The sequence below is a fragment of the Odocoileus virginianus genome, chromosome 14 (assembly GCF_023699985.2).
Source record: "Odocoileus virginianus isolate 20LAN1187 ecotype Illinois chromosome 14, Ovbor_1.2, whole genome shotgun sequence".
NCBI lineage: Eukaryota > Metazoa > Chordata > Mammalia > Artiodactyla > Cervidae > Odocoileus > Odocoileus virginianus.
In genome coordinates, this window is record NC_069687.1 from 39638615 (window position 1) to 39662922 (window position 24308).

The following is a 24308-nucleotide window of genomic DNA, read 5'->3' on the forward strand; positions in this document are numbered from 1 at the left end:
GAAATAATACAGACTCCCTCAAATAACAAAACAAAGCATTATAAGGAATGATTTTTGAGTTGGCTTAAATCATTTTGATTATGATTATTACTCAAATACAAGTATAAAAACTAGATATAAGTTCCTTGTCCTTAAAGTTCTTGTAAAAATGTTTTAAAAAAGTTAGTAAGTACATTTCAATTTAAATTTATTGTGATGGATGATTTTTATTTTTCTGAAACCAAATAGTTGTATACAAGGTAAATATAGTGCTGATTATTACTTATCACTGGGCTTCCCTGGTGGCTTGGTGGAAGAGAATGCATCTGTGATGCAGGAGATGTGAGTTCGATCCCTGGGTGGGGAAGTTTCCCTGGAGAAGAAAATGGCAACCCACTCCAGTATTCTTGCCAGGGAAATTCCATGGAGAGAGGAGCCTGGTGGCCTATAGTCTATCGGGTCACAAAAGAGTCAGACAGGACTTAGTAATTAAACAGCAACAATTATAGCACTGGTTTTTCTAGAGTATGTAGTTTAAAGGGATCCCTGGTAGCTCAGTTGGTAAAGAATCCACCTGAAAAGCAGGAAACCCTGGTTCTATTCCTGGGTTGAGAAGATCCGCTGGAGAAGGGACAGGCTACCCATTCCAGTATTCCTGGGCTTCCCTTGTGGTTTAGCTGGTAAAGAATCTGCCCGTAATGCAGGAGACCTGTGTTTGATCCCTGAATTGGGAAGATCCCCTGAAGAAGGGAAAGACTACCCAGATAGGACTTAGCAACTAAAAACCAATTATAGCACTAGTTTCTCTAGAGTATGTAGTTTAATACATAAATTATGTGTCTTGTGATTAGTGACTTAGTTTTCAAACCTAGTTCTCCATTTTGTCTATAGTGATGAATTTGTATAATGTCTAATTTTATGTCATTTAGCCTTCACCCATTATAAATGGATCATTTATTTATTAAACCTATATGCTATAATTATTATATATAGCAACTCATGACACAATTCACTTCAATTACAAAAGTAAATCTAGAGGTTGATTTAGGGCAGGCAATACTAAACTCATAATATGTTAATACTGAAACATTTCAAACTGTTGCCAACATGTATCCATATATTTATTTACAAGATTGCTAGCAGAAAACCTGTATACTCTCTGAGATTAAACCTTCAGACTTTAGAGAAACATTGCTCTAAGAATGTATTTCTTAGCTGCAAATTCTTGTTTATTCTGTAAAATCATTCCCTAAATTATGTCATGATCAATATGCAAGTTCAAATGTATCATATGTATTTTTTTTATTTTCTTCATTAGATTCTCAAATAAATATTTTATAATATTTCATATTTTAACCCCAAAACCCATTGCCTCTGATCCCTTTAAAAATCAACTGTTACAATATTAGTATAACTGATACCTAAAACATAGTCACAAAGTATCATGGGAATGACAAGATTTTCAAAATTAATCTTATCAAACATTAAGTACCTGGCAAATCTAAGATCTTCATCCAGACAAAAATCAAACATTTTTGTTTGATTCAAGCAAAAATAATTTCTTGAATGAAACAAAAGCAAATATTACAAATGAGCAGCAAGATTAATCCCTGTTCAGGTTGGTTTTTGTAAGTCAGTATATCTTACCTCATCAGTTCAAGTAGCCCAGGATGCTTAGCAGTTGGCTTTTTAAAAAATAGCATTTAAGGAATAATTTTAGTGGAATTTATAAGGACTGGAAAGGAACTGGCTAGAAGAAATTAGTGTAACAATAAATTTACTGAACAAATTACCAGTTAGGGATGTAGTATAGTTATGGCAATGCCTTTGAATTTCTCATCACAGCACATATATGGATAAGTAGCTAGAGATGTATAAAGATATAAATAAAAAATGCAAACATCATTTGTTGTTGTTGATGCGCTAAGTCTTATCTGACTCTTTTGTGACCCCAGGGACTGTAACTTTCAGGCTCTTCTGTCCATGGGATTTCCCACGCAAAAACACTGAAGTGGGTTTCCTTTTCCATTTCCTTCTCCAGGAGATATTCCAGACCCAGGGATCCAACCCACATCTCCTGTTTGGCAGGCAGATTCTTACCATTGAGACACTTGGGAAGCCTGCAAACATCATTAAGGAAGATTTAAATATATATGTAGAGAAGGGTACAGATATGTTAATATATGTTTATGTGTTTAAGCAAGACTTAATAATATGCATTATACATATGTAAATAAGAACATAGGTATAAATGTAAATGTAGCTAAGGAGGATTCAAAATAGTATTTAAAATATAGTTCATTTAAGAACATGACATGGAAAAGAAAGAAGATATAAGGAATTCACTCAACATTCTACATAATCATTATCTTAAATTGTTTAGTACCAATGTCAAATGTTAAAGCACAGCTGTTAACCTCACACCCCAAAATGACTAGTATCAGTCATGTCCTGCATCCTCCTAATCTGGCTTCACAATTTTGGCCTTCGAAATTTGACTTCAGCTTTTCTACAGCTATGTCTCTTATCAGTCTTGCCACTTTTTAGTGTCAGAGTTCAAATGCTCTGATTTATAAATGACTTTTCATTTTAATTGGCATGCTGTGACTATAGGTCTCTTTTTCTTGGAATTTCTCTTTCCTGTTTTCTATAATCTATATAACATAAGGTATTAAAACGTGGTTTAGAACAGAAATTACAGAGTCAAATAGATATGCAGTCTAACCTTGATTTTATAATCTACTAAAGGTGTGAGATGATTAATTGGTTTAACCACTAAAGATTTCAGTTTTCTGAACTGCAAAATGGAGAACAATGTTTACCTCATTCTTATGCTGCAAGAAATAAATAAGAGCATTTCTCAAAGTGCTAGGGCTTGTATACTATAATCATGATAATGTAAACATAGGGTGCTTTTTTCTTATAATGGCTTTACACTTCTTTATAACTTTCTTTGTATGTAAATATACTTTTCTTTGTTTTGTTGAGATGGATGAAAGTTTTTCGAGAACTTTAACACTGTTGTTCAGCCTCTCAGTCATGTCCGACTCTTCGCGACCCCATGGACTGCAGCACAGCAGGCTTCCCTGTCCTTAACCGTCTCCCAGAGCTTGCTCAAACTCATGTCCATTAAGCCAGTGATGCCATCAAACCATCTCATCCTCTGTTGTCCCCTTCTCCTCCTGCCTTCAATCTTTCTCAGCATCAGGGACTTTTCTAATGAGTTGGCTTTTTGCATCAGGCGGTCAAAGTATTGGAGCTTCAGCTTCAGTATCAGTCCTTCCAATGAATATTCAAGGTTGATTTCATTTAGATTTGGCTGGTTAGATCTCCGTGCAGTCCAACGGACTCTCAAGAGTCTTCTCCAACACCAGAGTCCAAAAGCATCAATTCTTCAGCACTCAGTTCTTTATGCTCCAGCTCTCACATCCATACACGACTACTAGAAAAACCATAGCTTTGACTATATGAACCGCTGTCAGCAAAGTAATGTCTCTGCTTTTTAATATGCTATGTTTCTCATAGCTTTTCTTCCAAGGAGCAAGTGTCTTTTAATTTCATGGCTGCAGTCACCATCTGCAGTAATTTTGGAGCCCCCAAAAATAAAGTCTCTCACTATTTCCATTTTTTCCCCATCTATTTGCCATGAACTTATGGGGCCAGATGTCATGATCTTAGCTTTTTAAATGTTGAATTTTAAGCTAGCTTTTTCACTCTCTTATTTCACTTTCATTGAGAGGCTCTTTAGTTCTTCTGTTTCTGCCATAAGCATGGTGTCAACTGCATATCTGAGATTATTGGTATTTCTTCCAGCAATTTTGATTCCAGCTTGTGCTTCATCTAGTGCAGCATTTTGCATGATGTACTCTGCATGTAAGTTAAATAAGCAGGGTGACAGTATATAGCCTTGATGTCCTCCTTTCCCAATTTGGAACCAGTCTGTTGTTCCATGTCCAGTTATAACTATTGCTTCTTGACCTGCATAAAGATTTCTCAGGAGGCAGGTCAAGTGGTCTGGTATTCCCATCTCTATAAGGATTTTCCACAGTTTGTTGTGATCCACACAGTCAAAGGCTTTGGAGTGGTCAAGGAAGCAGAAGTACGTATTTTTCTGGAACTCTCTTGTTTCTTTGATGATCCAATGGATGATGGCAATTTGATCTCTGGTTCCTCTGCCTTTTCTAAATCCAGTTTGAACATCTGGCAGTTCTTGTTTCACAAACTGTTGAAGGCTAACTTGGAGAATTTCACTCATTACTTTGCTAGCATGTGAAATGAGTGCAATTGTACAGTTGTTTGAACATTCTTTGACTTTGCCCTTCTTTGGAACTGGAATGAAAACTGACCTTTTCCAGTCCTGAAGCCACTGTTGAATTTACCAAATTTACTGGCATATTGAGTGTAGCACTTTCATAGCATCATCTTTCATATCTTTAAGGTCAAATGACACTGTTGAGATTCCCTATCGACTAAGGATTATCTTTTATGGTTGCTATCTCTTTATATCATTTATATTCACAATATAGAAAAATTTCTCATCTTTATAGTTGAACATAAGACTTAATTATTTTCTATGCTCTACATTAGAGTTAAACATGGAAAAATATTAAATAAATGTGAAAGAAAACAGGAGCCACTCTTATAAGCAAAAGTGTAGCCCAAAACTGTAGCCAAAAAGAAAATAAAAACTAGAAGAGGCAAATTGCAAATGAAGGAGAGGATTTTTCAAATTTTAATAATTTATTTATTTGGCTGCATTAGGTTTAGTTGCAGCATGTGGGATCTAGTTCCCTGACAAGCGATAGAATCCAGACCTCTGACATTAAAAGCTCAGCGTCTTAGCCAATGGGCCACCAAGGATGTCCCAGGAAAGATATTTTGTTCAACATTATAATGTAACAAGTTTGACTTTGATAGATTAAATATACACACAGAACCAAATGAGTACATCCAGTGGTATTTAAAGAAAAATGAGTAAGACATTACAATTTTTCTTCATTAAATGTGCTTAGCACTACACATATTAAGTAGTAAATTTCCTATCATTATAATTATACAACTATATTCCATTTATGGATACCTAAAAATAATCCCTTTACTCTTTTAATAATGACAACTGCTATTTTTGGAAGATACCTAGAGAGAATTTAAAATAAAAATTATTTGCAAACTTAAATAATAGTTGGCACCAATGATGAATCATATTTTGGCAGCAGTGTTATTTAGTGCTTTTTATAACTATTCACTCAGTCAGTAGTGAGTTTATATGAGCTTTTGTTTTTTTCTTCACCCCCTAATATCTTTGTATTGTCTTCATGTTTTGCTTCTTCAGTGATAAAAAAGTGACATCTATAATCAATGAGAATACATAGATTTAAGAAGCGAGTTGATCAAACTCCTTGATTTATTTTTTAGATATCAGAAGTTCCATCTAGAACATTTCTCAAATTTTTGATGATAAGTAGTTAGGTTACAACAAATTACTGTGTCTGGTCTGTTCAAGGCACCGGAAATAAAGTATAGAACAAAATCCAGACAAATTTGTTGATCTAATGGCATTGGCATTTACATTCCAGCGGGGGAAAACAGAAAAATAATAAGTGACAAATGTATGTGTGTTTGTGTGTGTGCGCGGGCCCGTGTGTGTGTGTGTGTGTGTGTGTGTGTGTGTGTGTCTGCTGTTAAATTTTTTAAAGATAAAATATAAACCAATTGAGTAATGTATTAGGGTGGTGAGGGAAGGCTTCTGTGAGGCAGAAACCTTTAAGCCGGTATAAATGAAATGAAGGACAGATCCAGGTGAAAACTAAGTCTCAAAGAAAAGAGTGAAAAGAATAAAGAATGGAGCAAGGAAGGGATGGAAGAAAGTATAGACGAAAACACATAGGAATAAACCACAAAAGATAGAAGAAAAGCCATTCTTCTTAACACAAGCTATAAACCCCTCTAGCCTTCAAACACAAAGCCTGAGCTTCAGTTATTAGGAGATAAAAATGTATATTAAGATGTCAATGTCATTTCCACAATAATAAACTATGGTTAATAACAGAACAGTCTGGGAAAGAGGAGGGTATTTGATTTATGCCAAAGTTAAAATTTTGTGAAAGTCTCATAAAATTTGCCTCTTACAAAATGTGAAACATAACAGAAGGCAACTCTAATGCACAGTTAACTAATACTTTATTAAAAAGAAAATATGAGAACTTAAAAAAAAAATCTTTGTGAATATATATGCTAAAAATAGTCACCATTGTTTCAGTTCTTTGTGAGTACAGAATTATGTATTTATATCAAAATGTATGCTCTTAAAATTAAAATAAAGTTAAGTACACTTAACTTTGGAAATCAAAATTTCTATTTCACAGATTTTTATTTTATATTTACATCTTTCTATGGTAAAGTTTAAAGGGCTCTCTTTTCCATGATCTTTTCACTAGATGGAAGTACTATCTGAAATAGCACTGCATGTCATACATATCTCATTTGCATTCATATTCATGTAACATGTCTTCATGTTTAACCACACCTAAAATTGCATGTCTTGAACACAGTAAATGTTAAAATCATGTTGAAAGGGAGAAGAAGTTATCCTAAGTAATAGGCATTTTTTAAAGAACATAGTACTGTGATTTGTGTGTGTGTGTTTGGATGTGTACCTTTGAAATAAAATGTCTCAATATACACAGAGTAAGATCTAAAAATAGATGCTATAACATATACACCACTACCACCACCCCCTCCCCTGCAGAACATTTCCTGTAAATAAAATTTAGTTGTAGAAACAGGAATATAACATCTGATTTTAAATCCACAGAAGCAAAATTTTCTCTTACCAGTTAAGAAGGATAATTAGATCATTCTAACATAAATATTTAGAACTTTTTTGGCAAAATGTAGAAAGCACAGTGTAAAGTAATATGAATTACTTACAACCATCTCATTTAGAGATACCCAGCAATCTGGGGGGAAGTCCTGCAGCAGTGGTACCAGGAACTGAAGACAGCCGTCCCAGTGGCACAGGAGCAGCATCATGCCAATGAGGTTAAAAATTCTCACCACAGCGCTGGCAAGATCATAGGTCATGTGGAAAATCTGTTGACCAAAATAAAATCAATTCTTATAATCAATTTTTTAAAAGTTAAGAATACTACCAAGGTAAGTAGACTATTAAGAATACTACCAAGGTCAGTAGACTATCTGTGCTAGATTTATATACTAACTCTATTATATAGTGCTCACAGAGTCAATTTCATAAACTGTCTCCCTTTTTGAACTTTAACATTGGGTGTTCTAAAGTGATCTCACTTTTTGGAGCTATCTCAAAACATAACATGGGAAGAAACACAGAAATTTGGCTATTTTGACACCAGCTAATATCAGAGGCTAATTACAAATAGTCAAATCCATGTAGCTCCATCCTGATTTATCTATCTGATTAAAACCACCATAATGTATGCAGTATTACTTTTGATGTATACAGGACTATGTGTAGTTGGCTGGGCCCAATTTGACTGTCTGTTGAGCTCTTATAATTAATACACCTCAGCAAGCATAAACTTCACATGTGAACAGTTGCTGAGATAGTTGTTTATTTAATATTTATTTTTTATTGAGATAACACTGGCTAGTAACATATGTTTCATATATATGACATTATACGTCTACTTCTGTCTACATTACAGCATGCCTATCCCCCAAATTTGGTTTCCATCCATCACCATAAAGTTTATCCCCTTTACCCATTTTGCCCATCCCCTGCTATTTCCTTTTTGGTTACCCCTACTCTTCTCTGTATCTATGTGTCTGCTTTGTTTGTTCATTTATTTTGTTATTTTTTATTTATTTATTTATTTTTATGTTCCACATAGGAGTGAAATAATACGATATTAATCTTGCTTCATCTGACTTATTTCACTTGGCACAGTACCCTGAAGGTCCATCCATATTGTTGCAAATGGTAAGAATTTAACTTTTTTATAGTTGAGTAGTATTCTACTGTATTTGTAAACCACATCTTTTTCATCCATTCATCCATGGAGGGGCACTTAGGGTGTTTCCATGTCCTGTTTATTATAAATAATATTGCTTGAACATATGGTGCATATACCTTTTAAGATTAGTGTTTTTCATATTATTTGGATAAATACCCACAAGTGGGATAGCTGAATCATGGTAGATTATTAATGGCCCTGGTAAAGCCTTGCTCACAGAAGATTTGGAATGAGAAGACTGCTTCCTTATGGAGCACATATCTGCAGACAGTCACGCTAACCAAAGAAGGAAGCACCTGGTCTACTTTAAACGAAGACACAATTTATTGTCTAAGGGTCTTCCCTGGTGACTCAGGTGGTAACGAATCTGCCTGCAATGTGAGAGACCTGGGTTCAATCCCTGAGTTGGGGAGTTACCCTGGAGAAGGGCATGGTAACCCACTCCAGTGTACTTTCCTGGAGAATCCCCATGGACAGAGGAGTCTAGCGGCCTACAGTCCATGAGGTCGCAAAGAGGCGGACACAATTGAGTGACTAAGCAGAGCACAGCTTGTAGGGTAAGTCTCAGTGCAAACTTTACTCAACTTCTTGATCAAGTGGTTAACATCACTGGTTAATATTTTCAGGTTTTTTTCCATCTCTGAGGGAGACATTTTAAAGTGATAAATTCCTATCTAAATCTATTCTTAGCGCCACTGCATGAAAGCCAGAAAACACAAAAACAACACTATAGATGATACTCAGTGAATTGTTAAATGAGTGAATGAGAATTTTGCAGAGAGTTAATAGTAACAGCAAAAGTAAACTTCTGTGACTTTGAGAGTGTCAAGTTTTTGTTTTTGTCTTTTAAGACAGGAAATTTTTTTAAAAATTCATAATTTGCTACCATCCAAGTAATCTGAATTTGAAATTAATTTGATTTCCAGGGTTGTAGCTAACAGATAGACCATTCTGACCCACTAGCAATATGTTTTAAGTGGTACTTATGAGTCAGCAGAATAAAAAATAATCAAAATATGTTTTAAAAGTAGTGCTTTAATTTTATTTTCACCAAACTAAACTATAAAATAAGTCAGTGGAAGGCTGCTGTGCTTTACATTTGTCCAGATCAGAACACTATGTTGTTCATATGACTTCAAGGTGAGGAATGAGCTGGTTACAAATACTCACTGAATTCTTTTTTATAATATTATAGTTCTAGAATTCTGTCCAGTTGGAGTCTAATAACTCTAGAGAGAATAGCTGGAAGAATATTTGATTAAGATAAGTTGATTCAGAATACCAAATCCTGCCCTAATATTTGCATAATTGTCCACGAGAAGTACAATTTTTTGTAATATATTCCCCAGGAGCAATGCATAATCCACCCTGCTCTTAAAAAGGTCAAATCCTAGACTGTGCTATATGAATATATCCATAAATTAGCAGAGTAATTCCACAGTACTTCCACATTCACACTTGATAAGTTGAATTCAAGGTCCTCTCAATCTAATAATCATCTATGAAATCAGTGAGCCTTAACCTATCCTTAAGTATTTGGTTTACTTTACTATGGTTTACTTAACCAAAAAATCATCTAGAGTAATTCAAGACTTCTCATGGAATATATTGATCTGTTCTTTTTGGTTTAACAGATGAGAACAATTTAGAGGTTATGTTGCTTCTATGATCTCAGTTATCAATTGAAGGTTTCAAATATGCTTTAAGAATTCTTACTATTGTAACGTTAAGAAAATCAAATGGGCCAGAAGAGGCTCTCTTGACACAGAACATTCTTATTTTTAAGGTGTTAAAATAAGGTCAGTTTCTTTGGTTTATCTTTATTATATATTTGTACTTGCATAACCTGTCATGTCTTTTAAGATGGGAGTATCTCTATGTCATGTTGACACAGAATGTAAGAACATAAATAATTAGCTACTCAGTTCATTTCCCACCCAACATATATCCAGAATTCAATATGTGCTAGTCCTAATCAATGGTAAAATAAGAATTTTAAGAGTCCTTTTGCACCTTTGGTAATTCTTACCTTGAAAGTTATCCAGATTAGCCTACCAGGCTTTAGGCAAAGTGCAGAAGGCTCATCCGGTATACGTGAGGAGAGCATGCTTCACAGAGGTCTTTCTGAACACTGACAATGACTGCAGTCACTGGAGTCATTTCATCAGTTCCTCCTCTAACCAGGAACTTATTTGAATGGCCAGCCCATAATCTTCAGGAGAGTCAACCAACTGGCCTCTCATCTTTATTGGTCTGTATCCATAATCAAAATGCAGTTACCTACTCCTCAGTTTCCCATACCTATTATCAGATCCTCATGCTCTTGAGTGTTTGGGATGGGGGGGGGGTGCTTTCTTCTTTCCACTGTTACTTCCAAACTCCTACACTGTCCATGAATTCTCTCGTACCCTCAGCCTCATTATAGACTTCTTCCTCTCCTTCTCTACTTTGCCTGAGATGTATGACTGCACCTCATCATCTCCTTAAAAACTCAGCTCCTCTGGTAACTTTCTCAAATAGAGTTGATTCAGCTCTTTCACACTCCATAAGCCTTAGATTTTGATGACAATGCCCTCATTTTCTCAGGTCTCCTTCACCACTTTCAGATAGTTATTTGTCTAGGCATAGCCAAAAAAAAAAAATTCCTTCTCTTCAGTGCCCACTCTATCTAGCTGTTCCACCTGTACCTTTCCTTCATTTCTAGCATCTTAACAACCTCTCAGTCTCTACTCTTCACACATCTCCATTTATTAAAGGCTGTGTTTTTCCACTGTCTTTTTTCTGCAAAATGTCAATTTCTGAATAATCAAAACGGCAACTTTCTATACCTAAGCCAATGAAAATTACTGGGTAGGAAACTGTAGATTCTGTTTAATATTTTTTAGAGGATAGTAACCCTATTTGAAGACTTCAGCTATGGTTATGCACTTCTTTATTCTTAGCACCTATGTTTTTCCCTCTTACCACCAAAATATCCTATTTTTTTCCCTTTTTTCTTAGGTTCCCAGGGACCATGACCATGCTGCTGAATTTCAGCTTAAATGTTACCTTTCCAAAGGAGACACATTCTTATGCTTCAGTTCCCTCACCTCTGATCCCTCATGCTTTCCAACAGACATATATCCACAGCTTTTCTTGACTTTTTCCTAGTATCAAAAGATGTGTCTTTTGATATTAATCTGACCTTCCTTTCTTCTTCAGGAACCTAAATAATTAGTTCAGAGCTCTTAATCTATGAGTGGACATTTTTTGTAAAGCACTGAAAAAAATGAATTAATGTAAAAATTAAAATTTAAAAGCAAATACATCTGTAATAATAGTCAACTGAAAATCCTCTTGGATGTCTCAGGAATATCAAATTACTATAATTACTAGATTATGCTTTCTTCAGAATTGCTAACTTCTAGATTGATTATACTCCACATATTTAGAAATAATAAAATTTCTCATCTCAAAAATGTTTTAAATTGAAAATGAATCTTCACTTTCCAGGCACTTTCCTAATTTTTTTTTTTTTCCTTTATAACCTTCTTGGTTCACCTTCTCAAAAAAATCTCTTCACTGAAATTTTGAGACAGAAAGAGATCTGGCCTGCTCTAGAGTGAATAAACTGGTTTTCTTTCCATAGTTACACATGCAAATTACCACCTGGTACAAAATCTGATTTCCTGAAGGACATATTTGTTATAGCTACACGGTGCTTCTTCCCTCTCCCTCCTCCCTACATATTAGGGGAACACAGAGATATTTAAAGCTAACTCCATTTCCCTATATGTGGAATTGAAACTTTAAAAAAGTATATGCATCTATTTGAGCATTCTTTTTGAAGTTGTACAGATATCCTATCATTGTAGCTATAGAGAAGGTTATCTCTTACCACACGACTTCACAGTGAACTAAATAGTACTTATATATTCAGAACAACTACATACTTACAGAAGTATAGTTATGGAATAGACTGTATTAGTCATCAGTCATTATCACTAAAAATACACAGCTGACTCTGCATGTTTTATTTTGATCATATCCATGTAGTTCTTTAACAAATATAGTGAAGTCGCTCAGTCGTGTCTGACTCTTTGCGACCCCATGTACTGTAGCCCACCAGGCTCCTCTGTCCATGGGATTTTCCAGGCAAGAGTACTGGAGTGGGGTGCCATTGCCTTCTCCAGGGGATCTTCCCTACCCAGGGATCGAACCCGGACTTTACCATCTGAGCCACCAGGGAAGATTTAACAAATATATATATATGCTTCTCATTATATATAATAAAAAAGAAATAAATTTTAGTCATTGCTGTTGTAAAAAAATTGTCATGTTTCCTAACTGTGTTTTATCTTGACTAAGGTAAACTTGACTATCACTATCGAAGTCTTATCTTGACTAGATTGTAGAAATTTGTTTCATTTCTTTGATACTGTAAAATATATCAGCCATTTCCTATTGTACATATTTTTACACAGGATTTTAATTCCTTATACCCCAAAATTTAGAAAAAGTATTTCTTCATGAAAGAATTGTTCTTTGTTAGGCTTGCTAGCCTGAGAAAGAGCAGAGATTATGAATTATGAAGAAAATACGGGGAAAGTAATATAATACTATGAATTCTTTGATGATTTTTGGTAGGAAACAAAGAAACAGTTACAGTGTAAACCATGAAAGTACAAACCTTGAAAGTGGAAGCACAATGTCTAGTGGTATAGAGTTTTGCTCAGCAAAAATTTTTTTTTCTCCCAAAGAGGTTACTCATCTAACAATGAATTTGCATAATTGGGTCAGTGTTAATGAGTACCTAACTGAGATGAAGCATTTCTTCTAAGATCGCTCATTTTCCTTGGAATTTAAACTGAATATAATCTCACAAATGGAAATAGGTCAGAAACAAAAATGCTTATGATAGGTTACATTTTGTTAATTGAATATACCCAAATCTTCACATTTTAAAACTCCTTAGGAAAAAATGGTACCTCTTTTTAACTTACATGAGGACTGCATAGTGTAACAGAACATCTAATTATTGGACAGGGCCCTAGAGAAATGAAAGAGCAAGCATAATCCCCATTTGCATAATTTACTTTAATAAGAAGTAGCTTACACATTGGGAAAATAAAATTACGAATGAATATTGAAAATGACCCTATTAAGAAGAGAGCTGAATGGATTAGTACTACAGAAAAAAAATGAAATTAATTAAAATTAAACAATTTAAGATCATTATTCCTCTTTTATAAATTTCAAATGATTGTAAATGTAGACAATATATACAAATTGTGCATCTACTAAAATACATATAAATGAAGAAAATAAAAACAAACACATATTGTATGATGGACTTTTAAACCTTATTTTAATGATGGTTGTGTGAAGGCTATCTTCTGCTTAATATACCTTTATTTCATTAAGTCAGGACTTATTTTCATGAAGTTAGCACTAAGATATTGATTTAATGAAATATGTTTAATATTCTTCTGAACTTTTTTCCTGTAAAATTAACGATTTATAGTTATTTTTAATAAAAATTTTAATAATCTCTTTTTATTGTCTAATATATGGGTATAATAAAAATCAAGAAAATCATTAAGTGGCTATGTAAGTGTGTGTATGTGTCTTTTTATGTGTAGAGAATGAAGGTGAAAAAAGTCAGACTAATTGGAATATTCTATCAATTCTGCATAGCTCTTGTGAATTAATTTAAATGATATTTCCCTAACATTGTGTTTTTGGGAGAGGTTTAGGGAATACTTCATTTAAAAACTAACATAATGCTAATAACAATCCCATATATTTTTTTTATAATTTCTCATCAATCTTTTGTTTGCTCTCTCTCTTTTTTGTCTGTCTTACCAAACTCATAGTATCTTACATGCTTCAATAAGTACAAATGTAGTTATCTCTGCATTTTGAGCTACAGTTAAAAGTATTCTACTTTTTATTACCATGTAGCTCATCTCCTCAGCATACAAAATCCATCACATGAATTTATGTTTGTTTTTTTTTTTGAATTTATGTTTTTTGAAGGGTAAAAATATACCATACAAAGAAATAGAGAAATGTACCTAATACTGGTAAGAACAAATGCTTTATTTTGAAGGCTTCAAATCAGTAATTTGTGTGTTAAAATTCATCTAAATAAGGAACACACTTAAAACAGAAGACCACTTCAGTGTACAATCTCTGGTAACTTAACAATAAAAGCAAATCAAGCAAGGGATGTTTCAATTCATTTTATATACTCTGTAAGCTGTTTCCTCATAGGTAGTTATTCTATAAATATTACCTAGTCAATAAACAGCTACTGAAATGCTTAAAAATTACCAAGTAAGAAGGTGACATATTTTTCCATTCTACTCATTAATCATCCAGAAAGAATTTTTGTACTAATCCCCAGTTAAATAAATTCTATTAAATTGTCCACCTGACATGTATAAAATTTATAATATATTTCAGTGGTCTCTTGCTAACATATTTTAAGTATACTCCCAAATAATATTATATATTGTTATAGCTTCCATCTTCTATACATTCTGTGAGAAAGAATCTACTTCAATATTTTCGGCCTCACAATCATGAAATTTGTTAAATTCACAAGTGATGATGAATGTTTGGCATCTCAAACAACTTTTTTGGCTTATAATATTGAAAACTGTAGTGTTCATAGTGTGATTAAAAAAATCTTTAAAATTTGTCATGTACATTTGCATGGAATGTTAAATTGCTTGGTATATAATATATGCTTTTCAAATCTTTGAGCAATTATTTTATTAAATAACAAAGTTAATACAAAATCAAATTACACTTACTAGCCAAAAGTTTTGCCAAGTAAAGGACTTAACGAACTTGTCTATTAGGCAAATGCATAACTTCATAAGACTGAAGTTCTGCATTAATCAGTTTCTAAATATTTGCCTTGACTTTTCCACTAAACAAATGGGGTAAAAGAGTTCTGAAATACGTAGTACGTGCAAAATTCCACAAACTTTTACCTTACAAATTAAAAAGTACAATTTTTTAAAAAGTGAAACATATGGGAAAGTCAACATCTCTCACACACACACACATACACACACACACGTCACATCAAAGAGAAGCCAGAGGTAAAATACTATTTTATGTAAGTACTTTGTTGATTAAACAAATAAAATAAAGTATAATAAAACTAATGGTAACAAATATATGGTAAAATAAGACAAGGTAGAAGCCATTATATTTAGATAAATTGCATAATGTGCTTCTCGACATCTGCAGCCTCCATTCATCAATCATAATCTAGAGAGTTCATGTGCAACCAGCACATACCCCCATTTGCCAGAAGTCAACAGGGGAAGCAACATAAAGGAAGCTAGCTTCTGGGGAAAAAAAAAAAACCAAAAAACTGTTAAGTTGAAAATAATGCTTCTTCATAATATTTTAATAGTGGCTATCAGTTACATCATGCATTGGTATGTCATCTAGGTAATTAGATGAGCCAGCTAAGTTCAAATTACTAATTTATTTGAGTGGATTTGTGTCAGTGATGATCTGGAAAAGAAAGTGGTGCTGGTTCACTGTCTTGGCAAATGCCTTGGAAAGAAATCACTAAATACATGATTTGTGGCATGAAGCCAATAAAATAAAACTATGAATCTTAGTGCATAAACCACACTTTGTGCCATTTGATGAAACCTAGCAAGTGAGAAGGGGCTTCCCTTGTAGCTCATCTTCCCAGTGGTAAAGAATCCTCCTGCCAATGCAGGAGCTGCAGGAGATATGCATTTGACTCCTGGGTCAGGAATATCCTCTGGAAAAGGAAATAGCAACCCACTCCACATTTCTTGTTTGAGAAACTCCATGGACAGAGAAGCCTGGCAGGCTAGAGTTCATGGGGTTGCAAAACATTGGACACAACAAAGCAACTAAGCAAAAACACAATAAATAAGAAAGACATATTATTACTGCAACTTCCTAAAAAGAAACTAAAACTTTATTATTATTTTTTGGTCATGCCACGTGGCTTGTGGGATCTTAGATCCCTGACCAGGAATCGAACTTAGTCACCCCTGCAGTGGAAGTGGTGAGTCCTATCCACTGGATCACCAGACAATTCTCAGAAACTAAAACTAAAAATAAACAAGAGTTGGCAAAGTTCTTAGCAACTACAAAAATCATTTGAGTAAGATTTGATCTATTGGAAAATAGCATGATTTCATATTAACCAGTTGGACACCTTTCAGAACTAAATATGCATTATAATGCTTCATCAATTCACAGGATAGTACATCATGATATCTGGTAGACCACATGAAGTGTTGAAAATATTTAAGTATCAGATTTATTGTAAGAATCACATAAATTTATGTATGTGGCATGCTTAGTCACTTCAGTCGTGTCTGACTTTTTGCGATCTTATGGATTATAGCCCACCAGGCTCATCTGTCCATGAAATATTCCAGGCAAGAATACTTGAGTGGGTTGCCTTGCCCTCCTCCAGGGGATCTTCCCAGATCAGGGATCAATCCCATGTCTCCCCTATTTCCTGCACTACAGGCCAATTCTTTACCATTGAGCCACTAGGAAAGCCCAATATATGTGGAAATAATCAATACAAATAATATACAAAAAGCAATAAGCTTTTTTTGTATAAATTTGATTTTTCTTATAACCCAAAAACCCACCTATCAAATAATGGCTCTATGCAGAAAACTATGCTAAGCTCAGGATTCTCTGTTGCTCATCGATCACCTCCACCACACACTCACACACATCTGTTTTGTCCCCCCCACCACCCAGACTTTTCCCACCTGTTTTAAGAAGGACTCATTTTTCTCTAGACCTGCTGAACTGCTATCATAATTATTGTTTCCTCGAATGCATCTTCCAGTATTCATACTTAATCTCAGTTTTTAGATTTATTTGGAGAAGGAAATGGCAACCCACTCCAGTATTCTCGCCTGGAAAATTCCATGGACTGAGGAGCCCGGTGGGCAACAGTTCATGGGGTTACAAAGAGTCAGCCATGACTGAGCAACTGAGCACAGACCTTTATTTGGGGTGGGAATGTGGTACGGTCGGTAAGCACATGCGTGAGTCTATCTTTCTCTCTTACTCTGTTGAGAATAGCTTGTCTGGGTATAGAATTCTAGACTGAAAAGCACTTCCTTCACTTTATTTGAAGACTTGACTCCATTCCTTCTAGTCTAGTGAAACTGTATCTTTCTCCAATTATAGGTTTAATCTCTTGAGTGAAAAGATGATCATTTTTTTATGAGGATAAATGAAAACTTCTCCAGTTCTTTACATGTGTGTGTGTGTGGGGGGGGTGTACATTGTGAGAGATGGGTTAGGCCTTAAATGAAGCATCCTTCTTGTGATAGCCCTACTGCTCAATTACATTCTTCATTATGCTTTCTAACTCCAACTATAAATGTCTCAAAGCTTTCACAGTACAGACTGGCTCTCATGTCCTTTGCAGACTCTTTTGCAGCACATTCCAGAATGCAATTTTCTCTCCTTGTGCCATCTCTCATTCTGCTCCCTTTGGTTTTCAATCTTTTAAAATTTTTGAGTATTTTCTCTTCTCAATAAGAGTCTTCGGCTCTTGTTCCCTTCTGTGTTATACATGCATTTCTTTTTTTGCATTTTGATTCTTCAGTTGTGTTGCAGTTTAAGACAGGCAGAAGGCCCAGCTATGTGTCTTATCTATCTTCTGGAATCAGGATTCTTTATTTTATAATGTGCCTTTCTGTGAACCTCTAATATAAAATAACTTGTTTCAGTCACTAAATTGTATCTGACTCTTTTATGACCCCTTGATCTGCAGCCAACAGGCTCCTCTATCCATGTGATTTCCCAGGCAAGAATACTGGAGTGGGTTGCCATTTCCTACTCCAGATAAAAGAACTTACACAAACCAAGTCATAATTGCATATTCTTTTTGGATTGACTGATTTGTTCTAATGATCTCTCAATCTAATCAAATGCCAAAAAATTACTGACTAGTTTATCTTTGCAACATATTTTTCAGCCTAAGTTGCGATCTATCAATAAGTATCCTTGTAAATAATTCATATTTCTCACACTTATATTTAAACATATACTTAGAATCACTTTGTCAAGTCCCTCTTCCACTCACAAAATCATGTTAGGCTTTGTTGTAATTGATTGAATTTTTGTTTCTCATTGTTTTTTCAATATTACTTACCTCATATCACCAACTCTAGTCTCATTGTCTTTGAAAATATAGTCTACTTGGTATCTAGACTTAGCATTTTATTGTTCGAACTTGATCATAGAAGTTCCCTGCTTAAACTTTTGCAAGAAATCCAGAGAAGCTTCATGATGTTCAAACTCTAAAGGTTCCTTGTGATCTGCCCTCTGTCTACCATTTCACTGTCATCTCTCACCCTTCCTCTGAAAGTATTCCATGCTTCGGGCAGACAAAAATGTTATAGTAGTACTGGCACTAGCAGTAAAGAACCTACCTATCAAGGCAGTAGATGTAAGGGACACAGGTTCTATCCCTGTGTCAGGAAGATCCCCTAGAGGAGGACATGGCAACCCACTTGGAGAATCTTGCTTGGAGAATCTCTTGGACAGAAGGGCCTGGAGGGCTATAGTCCATATGGTCATGAGTAGTTGGACACGACTGAAGTGACTTAGTATGCGTGCACCCTTTCCACAACATGATTGCATCCCTTGACATAATATTCTCTCCTGGTATAGTTTTTTTCATTCTATCCCTTTTCTGACTGATGAACTTATTCATACTTCAAAACTTGGCTCAAACATCACTTCCTCAGGAAAGACTTGTTTGATCTCTCCAGGGAAAGAATTAAGAGTTTCCTCCCACAGGATCTAGTCCATAATTCTTCAAGTTGTTTAATACTTGACTATAATTATGTGTTTATATATTTGTGTCCTCACTCGACTGTGAGCCCCTAGAGATCAAGGATTGTATTCACAAAGCAAAAATTTAATACATGTTTACAAAGTAGAAGGAAGTGAATAAGAGAGGAAAAAAGGAAGGAAAAGAAGGATGGATGGTAGGGAGGAAGGAAGGAAAGGTGGAAAGGATGGAGAGAAGGAGGGACAGAGGGAAGAAAAAAGGAGGGGTTACCAGTTTAGAAATAAGTGGCTCATTTTACTACATGGGAACTTTAGGATTATTATATATTTTTCCAATTTTTTTGTGTGTGTATATGACACAATGGAAATTTTTACTTGAAGAGAATCATCATGTACTTGTAATGAAATAAATTGATAACAAATTCATTTTTAACTTTATACCCAGTAATTCCAGAATATCTCAACTTTTGTCACATCCTGGTTACACAATCAATGTCCATACAGACATTTTCATCATTGTAGCTTGTCCTTCATTCAAGCTTTAATTACCAAAATTTACTTCTCTAACGACATTTTTCTATCTAGTTTTTTCCCCTCACTGTATTACTCTCACTGAACTTTCTTTCAATTGTTTGAGATAAGCAGTCTTGGAAAAGTTCTATTTTCTTTCATTCTCTACCTGTTCATCATCACTTCCATCATTATCCAGTCTTACACAAAAATCTATTATTTCAACCAATGTCTTATCAAAATAGTTAATTCTCTTCTCCTCCACTCTGTTCTCATGGTAATACACTGTTTCAAAATTAAATGACTGTCCACAAGATCACTCTTGTATATGAGCTTCCATATATGATAGAGAGAAGTCCCCAAATGTATAGCTAGCTCATGGTTTTAATATCAACAAGGTTGTCAAGGTTGTTTAGTGATATTGGCATGTTCTAGACCACACATGTCTGATTCTCAAACTTTACCAAGTCTCCTGAAGTCTACCGTATCTTGCCTGTTCTTCTCATCACAAGAAAATATTTAACTTCCAATTTTACTGAGAAATATTGTCATTTAAAAACATGTGATATCCTTTCTACTTCTTGTTTTACAGTATGGTGTGTCTCTTTCTCTCTCTCTTTTTTCTATCTTTCTTATTTTACCATATGCTCAGTAAATATGCTTCATTAATTATCCCCTCTCTTCCTTCACAGATTCTTATCTACATTTATCCTCATCAACATTTAAGAATGTTTAAGTGTCTCCTACAAGTATTTTAAAAATTGTACATTGTACCTATAGTCTCTATTATAATATCTACTTCTCAAATACAATAAAAACATATTAACACATTCTTTACTTTTTATCCTTATATTCAACTTATAAACACTTTGTAGGTGGCACAAAGGTAAAGAATTCACCTGTCAATGCAGGAGACGCAAGAAGTGAAGGTGGGATCCCTCAGTCAGGAAGATCCCCTAGCGTAGGAAATGGTAACACATTCCGGTATTTTTGCCTGGGAAATCCCCATGGACAGAGGAGCCTGGCCGGCTACAGTCCACAGGACCACAAAGCGTCAGACATTATTGCGTGAAAGCACGCACACGCACGTCACCTGTCTGGCAACCAAAAACATTCAAGGTAAAATTGGCATAGATCGTTGTCTCAATCCATTAAAAAACTTCCAAATCTCATTTGCTTAACTTCACTTCATATTCACTAGGTTATATCCGCTCCTTCTTGACACTGTTTTCTCTGATTTTGAGAATGCCATGTTCCTTCCTACTCCTTGTTTACTCCCATTTAGCCGATCAATTGTATTCGATGTCCCTAAGCTATGCATTCCGTTCTCTCACTGTGTGTTTGTATGTTCAGTGGCTCTGTCACGTCCACCTCTTTGTGACCCTCTGGACTGTAACCCACCAGGCTCCTCTGTCCATGGGATTTTCCAGGCAAGAATACTAGAGTGGGTTGCGATTTCCTCCTCCAGGGGATCTTCCAGACCCAGGGATCGAACTCATGTCTCCTGTGTCTCCTGCATTTCAGGCAGATTCTTTACCTGCTGAGCCATAATTGAAATTACCATAAGTTTCCACTCCACACATTCTCTCTGAGGAATGCTTGTGCGGCCGTAACTTCTTCTATCGGTTATAACCAGGGGAATCCATTCCTTGACGTCTACTGAAGACAGCACTCTTAATTTTAAAACTCACCACCCAGTTACTGTGAAGATGTCCAAAATGATATCTCCTACAGTCCACATTCCAGGTGCATTCTCTGTAGGAACTAATACATATACATCTTCAAAGTAGCTTTTTATCACAGTTATGCCAGATCTACTGTTTCCTCACCTTCTACATTCAACTGGTTACTATGTTCTGTAAGTCTCCCCTTAGAAGTTTTTAACTTGCAAATTCCTTAATTTACACAATCTTCCTCTTTCACATGGGTTATTTAAAAATCTTCTTAAATTATTTCCAACTTTTTAGATTTGCCCTCCTGTACCTTGCAACCAGAATTTTGTTCTGAAACAAAAATATGATGCCATCACTTTCCTGGTTAGAAATCTTCAACAATCCTGCAATAAATTTGACTTAAAGGCTAAAGTCCTAAGTGTAGCATATACAGTCCTTTATGATCTGGTCACAGCTTACTTCTCAAGACTCATGTATCCCTTTCTCAGCCTCCACATCATTTACTTCTGATTGTCATATTTAAACATACCCCTGTCTCTATTAAAAGGGAAATTTGATGGGAAGGGTTATATCTTAGAATCTCAAACGTCTTAGTATCTCAAATGCTTTGGCACACTATTAAAATAAACATACTGAATTACAGAATAGATGAGTGAAATTTACCACATGTTAACATTAATTCAGTTTCAGGTCTATATAAAATAAATAGCACACAAAGACTGCAATACAGGTGTCATTCAAAAATGATTTGTATCATTTTAAAACATCTGAATGATTTTAATCTGATGTTTCAGTTAAGTCCAGCTCAGTTCAGTCACTCAGCCATGTCCACTTCCTTGCAGCCCCATGGACTCTGTCCATTACCAACTCCTGGACTTTACTCAAATTCATGTCCACTGAGTCAGTGATGCCATCCAACCATCTCATCCTCTATCGTTCCTATGTCCTCCCACCTTCAGTCTTTCCCAGCATCAGGGAACCCAATGATTCAGTTCTTCACATTAGGTGGCCAAAATATTGGAGAGTCAGCTTCAGTGTCAGCACTTCCAATGAACACCAAGGACTGATCTCCTTTAGGAAGGACTGGTTGGATATTCTTGCTGTCCAAGGGACTCTCAAGAGTCTCCTCCAAAACCACAATTCAAAGGCATCAATTCTTCAGCACTCACCTTCCTTTATAGTTCAACTCTTATACCCATACATGACTACTGGAAAAACCATAGCTTGGATTAGACAGACCTTTGTTGGCAAAGTATGTCTCTGCTTTTTAATATGCTGTCTAGGTTGGTCATAGCTTTTCTTCCAAGGAGCAAATGTCTTTTAAATTCATGGCTTCAAGCATCTTAATTTGATAGCTGCAGTCACTGTCTGCAGTGATTTTGGAGCTCAAAAAAATAAAGTCTCTCACTGTTTCCCCATCTATTTGCCATGAACTGATGGGACCAGATGCCATGATCTTAGTTTTCTTAATCATGAGTTTTAAGCCAACTTTTTCATTCTCCTCTTTCTCTTTCATCAAGAGGCTCTTTAGTTCTTCACTTTCTACCATTAGGGTGGTGTCATCTGCATATCTGAGGTTATTGATATTTCTCCTGACAAACTGGATTCCAGCTTGAGCTTCATGCAGTCCAGCATTTCTCATGATATACTGTGCATAGATGTTAAATAAGCAGGGTGACAATATACAGCCTTGACATACTCCTTTCCTGATGTGGAACCAGTCTGTTGTTCCATGTCCAGTTCTAACTGTTGCTTCTTGACCTGCATACAGATTTCTCAGGAAGCAGGTCAGGTGGTCTGGTATTCCCATCTGTTCAAGAATTTTTCACAGTTTATTGTGACCCACATAGTCAAAGGCTTTGGCATAGTCAATCAAACAGAAGTAGATAATTTTCTGGAATGCTCTTTTTCAATGATCCAAAGGATGTTGGCAATTCGTTCTCTGGTTCCTCTGCTTTTTATAAATCCAGCTTGAACATCTGGAAGTTCACAGTTCACGTACTGTTAAAGCCTGGGTTGGAGAATTTTGAGTATTACTTGGCTAGCCTGTTAGATGAATGCAATTGTGCAGTAGTTTGAACATTCTTTGGCATTGCCTTTCTTTGGATTGGAATGAAAACTGAGGTTTTCCAGTCCTGTGGTTACTGCTGATTTTTCCAAATTTGCTGGCATTTTGCATGCAGGACTTTCACAGCATTATCTTTCAGGATTTGAAATAGCTCAGCTGGAATTCCATCACCTCCACTAGCTTTGTTCATAGTGATGCTTCTAAGGCCCACTTGACTTCACATTCCAGGATGTCTGGCTCTAGGTGAGTGATCACACCATCGTGGTTATATGGGTCATGAAGATCTTTATTGTATAGTTCTTCTGTGTAATCTTGCCACCTCTTCCAAATACCTTCTGCTTCTGTTAGGTCCATACCATGTCTGTCCTTTATTGTGCCCATCTTTGCAAGAAATGTTCCCTTGGCATTTGTATGGAAATACAAAAAACCTCAAATAGCCAAAGTAATCTTGAGAAAGAAGAATGGAACTGGAAGAATCAACCTGCCTGACTTCAGACTATACTACAAAGCTACAGTCATCAAGACAGTATGGTACTGGCACAAAGACAGAAATATAGATCAATGGAACAGAATAGAAAGCCCAGAGATAAATCCACGAACCTATGGACACCTTATCTTCGACAAAGGAGGCAAGGATATACAATGGAAAAAAAGACAACCTCTTTAACAAGTGGTGCTGGGAAAAATGGTCAACCACTTGTAAAAGAATGAAACTAGAACACTTTCTAACACCATACACAAAAATAAACTCAAAATGGATTAAAGATCTAAATTAAGACCAGAAACTATAAAACTCCTAGAGGAGAACATAGGCAAAACACTCTCTGACATAAATCACAGCAGGATCCTCTATGACCCACCTCCTAGAATATTGGAAATAAAAGCAAAAATAAACAAATGGGACCTAACGAAACTTAAAAGCTTTTGCACAACAAAGGAAACTATAAGCAAGGTGAAAAGACAGCCCTCAGATTGGGAGGAAATAATAGCAAACAAAGCAACAGACAAAAGATTAATCTCAAAAATATACAAGCAACTCCTGCAGCTCAATTCCAGAAAAATAAATGACCCAATCAAAAAATGGGCCAAAGAACTAAACAGACATTTCTCCAAAGAAGACATACAGATGGCTAACAAACACATGAAACGATGCTCAACATCACTCATTATCAGAGAAAGGCATCTCTAATTTTCTTAAAGAGATCTCTAGTCTTTCTCATTCTGTTGTTTCCTCTATTTCTTTGCATTGATCACTGAGGAAGGCTT

At 35.4% G+C, this 24308-nt stretch overlaps 1 protein-coding gene across 1 annotated transcript in view; it reads right to left on the bottom strand.

The window, feature by feature from the left end:
* The window catches only part of HCN1 (hyperpolarization activated cyclic nucleotide gated potassium channel 1), a 442363-nt gene that overhangs the window by 197585 nt on the left and 220470 nt on the right, over positions 1-24308 (bottom strand). The window contains exon 3 of the mRNA XM_020879154.2: positions 6910-7071. Within this exon, the coding sequence (XP_020734813.2) occupies positions 6910-7071 (162 nt within the window). The remainder of the gene's footprint in view (positions 1-6909; positions 7072-24308) is intronic.